Source organism: Coenobita brevimanus, chromosome 69, assembly GCF_032717465.1.
Source record: "Coenobita brevimanus isolate Jiangsu-jjx chromosome 69, ASM3271746v2, whole genome shotgun sequence".
NCBI classification, from domain to species: Eukaryota; Metazoa; Arthropoda; class Malacostraca; order Decapoda; family Coenobitidae; genus Coenobita; species Coenobita brevimanus.
In genome coordinates this window covers 13,739,334-13,746,285 of record NC_137022.1, presented here as the reverse complement: position 1 = coordinate 13,746,285, position 6,952 = coordinate 13,739,334, and the positions used below count along the sequence as shown (strand labels likewise).

Sequence of the window (6,952 nt, the reverse complement as noted above, 5' to 3'; positions counted from 1 at the left end):
AAGACCCCCAAAATAAAATGAAAAGTACTATTGGCCACAAGTATTCTTACACATCTCAAAGTTGCCTCTTCCCAGATTTCGTCTGGCAATACTAACTCCATGTCCAGATGTACGATATCCAATGTTCCCCGCCTTATTATCCCTTCACATACTTCCAACTATTTACTTACCTTGGGACGTTATTCTCTGAATATTGTTATTAATCCCTCCATTAAGCCAAAGTTTATTTACTCTGATATTACTTTCAAATGTTGAAGAAAACTGGTCTCCCCACCCCCTCCCCCTCCTTCCCTACTTCTCTCTTTCTCATGCTCCGTCCCTCCCTCTCTTCACCCACTCCTTCTCTCCTTATCCTTCCCTCCTGTCCCAATCATTCTCCCTTCCTCGTTCCCCTTATCTCTCTCCCTTCCATTCCCCATTCTCTCTCTCTCTCTCTCTCTCTCTCTCTCATACTTCCAGCTAATTACCTTGCTTGAGGTGATATTTCTCTATTACATTATGCCATTATCGATGAGTATTTGTTATTCCTCCATCCAGCCAATAATCTATCTAAGATATTTGTCCTTATATTCCGATATTAGTTAGTTGGATTTGTGCCAGTAAGTCACGAAATCGAGGCTCCTACTGATTACCAGAATTTGTGGAATGAAATCCACATTTATCCTTGTCCATAATTATCCTTTCCCTCACCTCCGTTTGACGACCTCCGCTAGCCTTAGTCCAGTCAGGTTGGGCTATGACTTATCGAGGAACCTGTTCAGCCTTGGTCAGTTGTGAAATAATATTTTAAAAATAACGACTGCTCTCACATCCCCCAATCCCTGTCTCCCCCCGCCTCTCCCTAGCTTTTCTTCTCAAAGATTTTTTTTTTTTTTTTTTTTCAAGAGCGACTCCACCCGACAACCTGTGGTCCGTGGCCCGCAAGGGACCCTACCTTCCCAGTAGTACGGTTCGCAGAACAATGGTAACAATACTATATATATATATATATATATATATATATATATATATATATATATATATATATATATATATATATATATATATATATTCATCATCATCATCAGCCGTTGAGGTCCACTGCAGGACCGGCCCATCCCTACCGAAGCAGGGACGATACAGCCAATGTATCTACCCAGTGGCTTAGGTTGTCTGGTAGAGACTGTATGTAGAGTGAGAAGTGCTTGTGAGTGTAATTGTACTGTTGGAGTGGCTTTGGATGTGTGTGTGTAGTCTGTGAATCAAGTGTAATCGGCCCTCCTTAAGCTGATTGGATGCAGGCATACTAGTATGCTACACTGGTTCAACCACAGCACCCCTTGTGTCCGCCAAAGTAGCAAGTGGCTTGGTGAACGCTTCCCAAAGTTTTTACAACTCTGGCAGGAGGCGAACCCACGCTCACCAGCGTGCGAAACGCACACCCTACCACTATACCACTGAGGCTCCTATATATATATATATATATATATATATATATATATATATATATATATATATATATATATATATATATATATATATATGTATATATATATATATATATATATATATATATATATGTATATGTATATATATATATATATATATATATATATATATATATATATATATATATATATATATATATATATATATATATATATATATATATATATATATATATATATATCGGGGGGACACAATCTGGCCGCACTATGGGGTGGTACTACTACTCTGCGGCCAGGTTGTGTTAGGAAGAATACTGCCACCATATTCCCTGCGTGTCGTAAAAGGCGACTAAAAGGGGCGGGGTGATGGGACTAGGGACCCCCTCCTCTGTTTTTTAGTTCCTAAAAAGAGACAGGCCAGAGAAAGGGATGGGGGATGGATTTATCCCCGTACCCTGAAGATTGGGTCTATGAATGTGTGTGGATGTAGAACGATTGAGGCTAAAAGGGAGGAGAATGTTTGTGAGAAGAAAGTTGGATGTGTTAGCTTTGAGTGAAACGAAGATGAAAGGGAAGGGTGAGTCTATGTTTGGAAGTGTGAATGGAAGATTGTCAGGTGTTGATAGAGGAAGGGCAAGAGAAGGTGTTGCCTTGTTAGTGAGTCCGGAAGTACAGCAGTGTGTGATTGAATGGAAGGAGGTGTCATCGAGACTGATGTAGGTGAAAGCGAAATTTGAACGTGAGTTGTGGGTGTTTGTGAGTGCTTATGGGCCTGGTAGTGAAAGGGATGAAGAAGAGAGAGAGTCTTTCTGGAATGATGTTGATGAGTGTATGCAGAGTTTTGGAGCGAATGTGAATGTGGTAATGATGGGAGATCTGAATGCTAGAGTGGGAAATGTAGCAGTTGAAGGTGTAGTTGGTATGCATGTTGTGCATGGAAGATATGAAAATGGGGAACGAATGATAGGGATGTGTGTTGAGCGAGAGATGGTGATTGGAAATACGCTGTTTGAGAAGAAAGATATTTATGAGTATACATGGGTGAGACAGGAGGGTGGAAGGGTTGTTGATAGTGCTTTGATGGGCTATGTGGTTGTGTCTAAGAATGTAATAGGAAGATTGCTGGATGTGAGAGTTCTGAGAGGGGACGGTGGAGGTGTGTCTGACCACTACCTGGTGGAGGGAAAGTTAAGAGTAGGAAAGAGATAGGTGAGAGCTAGGAGGGTTAGGTGTGGCAGGGAGGTTTTGAAAGTGAGTGAGTTGGATAAAAGAGAGAAAAAGATAGAGTATCAGGAGAAATTGAAAGATGAGTGGAACGCAGTGAAAGATCAGGAAAATGGCAGTGTGGAGGAGGAATGACAGTTGTTAAAGAGTGCTGTGGTGGGGCATGCAGAAGAGGTGTGTGGTGTGAGACGTGTGGGTGGTGGTGTAAGAAAAGGAAGTGAATGGTCGTGAGAGGAAGTACGTATGGCTGTGGCTGAAAAGAGACGTGCATATGAAGTGTGGCTGCAGAGGAAGGATGAGATGTCATATGAAAGGTATAAGGAAAAGAGGAATAGGGCGAGAAGGGCTGTGCGTGATGCTAAAGTGGCAGCAGATGAGAGGTGGGGTAGGCGGCTGACAGAGAATTTTCAACAGAATAAGAAAATGTTTTGGAAGGTGGTGAAAAGGTTGCGAAAGGGAGAGTCTGGGGAGGAAGAACGCGTAAAAGCAGAGGATGGAAGGATGTTAATTGAGTTGGATGCAGTAAGGAAGAGATGGGCAGAGTATTTTGAAAGACTGTTAAATGTAGAGGAGGAAAGGGTGGCTGAGATTGTGGCGGATGGAAGGGTGCAAGGAATAAATGTGTTGGGAGAGTTGAATGATTCTTTGATCACGAAGGAGGAAGTGGAGAACGCAGTAAAGGAGATGAAAACAGGGAAAGCTGCAGGTATGGATGGGTGTGCTGTGGAATGCCTGAAGGGTGGTGGAGTGACTATTGTTGACTGGTTAGTAAGATTGTTGAATGTGTACTTTGTGAAAGGTATGGTGCCAGTTGACTGGGCAAGTGCTTGTGTGGTCCCGTTGTATAAAGGCAAGGGTGATAAGTATGAATGTACTAGCTTTAGGGGTATAAGTCTGTTGAGTGTTGTAGGTAAGGTTTATGGTAGAGTGTTAATTATGAGAGTTAGAGAGGGTTCAGAGGGAGTGATTGGTGATGAGCAGTGTGTCTTTAGGAAAGGCAGGGGATGCGTGGATCAGGTGTTTGCTGTGAGACAAGTGTGTGAAAAGTATTTAGCGAAAGGCAAAGATGTGTTTTGGGCATTCATGGATTTTGAGAAATCATATGATAGAATTGATAGGGAGGCTTTGTGGACTGTTTTAAGATTGTATGGACTTGATGGTAGGTTACTAAAACGGGTGAAAAGTTTTTATGTATATAGTAGAGCGTGTGTAAGAGTGAGAAATGCTGTGAGTGATTGGTTTCCCGTGAGAGTGGGGCTGCGACAGGGATGTGTGATGTCGCCTTGGTTGTTTAATATTTACATGAATGGTGTTGTAAGGGAGATGAATGCAAGGGTTTTTGGTGGAGGTCTGAGTCTGGTGATGTTGATGGTGGAGAGTGGAATCTGAAGCAGCTATTGTTTGCAGATGATACTGCACTGGTGGCTGATTCAGAGGAGAGATTGAGACAGTTGGTAGAGGAGTTTGGAAGGGTGTGTGAAAGAAGGATTTTGAAAGTAAATGAGAATAAGGGTAAAGTGATGAAGTGTACGAGGTTGGTAGATTGTAGGGGGATGAATATAGTTTTGAATAGAGAGTTGCTTGAGGAGGTAGAATGTTTTAAATATCTAGGGTCACATGTTGCTGTGGATGGAAGAATAAGATACAGAGGTGAAGTTAAGAATAAATGGAGTAGGAAAGGTGCTGGAAGGAATTAAAAAAGTGTTTAGATGTCGTTCTCTTAGAATGGATGTAAAGAGAAGGCTGTATGAGGGTGTTGTGGTACCGACTGCGTTATATGGGGCTGAAATTAGGAATATGGGTGTAGCAGAGAGGAAAAGTTTGAATGTAATGGAGATGAGGTGTCTGAGGAGTATGTGTGGAGTGACTCGTATGGATCGAGTGCGAAATGACGAAGTGCGAAGGAGAACTGGAGTTGTCCGGGGGATGGCTGGTAGAGTTGACCAGAGGACATTCTGATGGTTTGGGCATATGGAGAGAATGGATAATGAGCAATTGGTGAAAAAAATAACTAGATCTGATGTGAGAGGTGTAAGGCTGAGAGGAAGACCACGAATATGATGGATGGACAGTGTGAAGAGAGCGCTGGATGCAAGAGGGATGTCTGTTGAACAAGGAAGAGTGGGTGTGCGTGACAGAAATAAATGGAGAGAAATTGTGAATGAATAAGTGATGACGCAGCCCTGAGGGGATATTCTCCTGCATTTGGTCTGATCAGCTACTCAGGTCAGGTGCGGGTAAGGGGATGGGTCTGTTATAATGTGGCAGGGGTAAACCAGCTCTGCTGTCGGTCCCTGCTGCAGATGTCACTGATTGCATTGCGCAGTTGACCCTTGTACGGTGTGGTGCGGTGAGGATCTGTCCGTTCTCCCCTTTGGGGCTAAGATGTGAATGAATGTGTTTGATTGGATGAGTAAACGGGGAGTGTGTCGTCCTGTCTCGGCTACCTCTCTTTCCTTGGGGGAAGCAGCCTAGGTATATATATATATATATATATATAATCCATTCACTCAGTATAGAGATGTCATATGATCATTACACTAAATGACAAGCCAAATGGTGTCCTGTACCCAGGAAACCATTTACCACGGTAGGTGGTATCCATATATCCAAGGTTTCTGGCAGGGTTAAGTGTCCCCCAGACTCCCCTATCCAAAATCACTTAATCATGGCAGTCGTTTCAGACAGCCTCAGAGCGCCCAATACCTGCCTAGGGCCCCTGTTGTTGTTGTTAGATATTTCCCCATACTAGGTGGGGTACGGGCAAACAAAGGGCCCGTCAGGGTAGAGTTAACAATGCCCCTGCTGATTTACCTAGGGGGCGGGTAATTGGTTACTAAGAATAATAGAGTGCTAAAAGAGGTCTGAGCAATGATATTGGCTGCTGTATGGAAGGCATTATCAAACCGGGCGCGGCCCACATCTGGGTGAGATCTGAGCTGGGCAGTGGCTGGGCAGTGGAGTAGGTAATGTAGTAGAGGCTCTTCAGCCCTCTCAAGGCAGTGGGGGCATGGCTTTGGTTCGGCCCCGGTGACCTGACTGTAACAGGAGAATCCCAGCCATAATCGCCGGAGCCGCACCAACACGTAGTTCGGTACTCCAGGTGGAGGCAGGAGCGGTAGGTAGGTCGTGGCTGTGGCATACCACAACGCAGAACGAGAGCCCTCTGCAACACACAGTTGATGGTCCTCCCGGGACAGCCTTGCAATAGTGCCAGTCAGTTTGGCAATGGTGTTATAGGTGCTAGGATGGAGAGGGAACGTGATTTCCGAGAGAGAGCATGCTGAGCGTGCCGCAGCATCCGCTCGTTCGTTGCCAAGGATCCCAACGTGCCCTGGAATCCAGTGTAGGGTGACGGAGGTGCCTCTGTTCGTGAGGAGGGAGGCGACTGAGTATATCTCTGTTAAAAGAGAAACGTTGTCACTGCAGGAGAAGGAGCGCAACCCCTGAAGGGATGACAAGGAGTCTGTGTGGATGATGACCCGCCGTTGCTGATTAGGCTGTGCGTGGCGTAATGCACCAAGTATGGCAACTAACTCTGCCTGGAAGGCAGAGACCCCAGGGGAGAGTCGCCAAGATTCAATATGGTGCCCTAGAACGAAAGCAGACCCGGCAGATCCGTCAGTGCACACAGATCCATCTGTGTAATAAGTGACAGATTCAGGGGAATCGAGAGCAGCCATCCTACTGAGGCCCTCCTGTCGAAGAAGGGCAGGGATGGAAGCACGTGGGTGAGCTTCAGTGGGGCAGTGAATTTCATATGGAAGGGGGGCCCATGGCGGTGGATCGGTGTAACCAGGGTAGGGGGAGTCGGGTTCCCTACAGATGTCAGGGGCGGCTCCAAGGCGATGCACCAAGGCGGCAGTGGTGCGAACCCAATCGTGCTCTGGATGAGGGTCACATGGGCGCCTCAAGAGGCGTCTGAATAAGGCTGAGACTGGAAGGTGCGGTGTTGTTGGACTAGCTGGAGGGTGGTAACTGTAGCCCGGAGAGCAATACGATGCTCCAAGGACGGCAAACCACCCTCAGCTAGGGCCCCAAACATATGGGCAGATTAGCATGGCCATGTGGAATGTGAGATATGTGAATGAGGAGAGCAAGAGGATGGAAGTGGTGAATGTGTTCAAGAGTGTGAGATATGCTGTGATGGCATTATGTGAAATGAAGATGAAAGGGTGTGAAGTGGAGGAGTGGGAGGGTGTGAAATGTGTAAGATTGGGAATGAATGGGCAAGGAAGATGCAAGGAAGTAGTTCCTTTGTTAACGAGTGAGGTGTGGCAGAGTGGAGTGAGAGACTACAA

General features: G+C 45.4%; 1 protein-coding gene across 1 annotated transcript; it reads right to left on the bottom strand.

Annotated features, from left to right (window-relative positions):
• Positions 1-5,461: 5,461 nt before the first annotated feature.
• LOC145406138 (uncharacterized) lies at positions 5,462-6,334 on the bottom strand. Its single transcript, XM_080277336.1, has one exon. The coding sequence runs from the start codon at positions 6,332-6,334 to the stop codon at positions 5,462-5,464; it is 873 nt and encodes a 290-aa protein (XP_080133462.1).
• Positions 6,335-6,952: the final 618 nt, after the last annotated feature.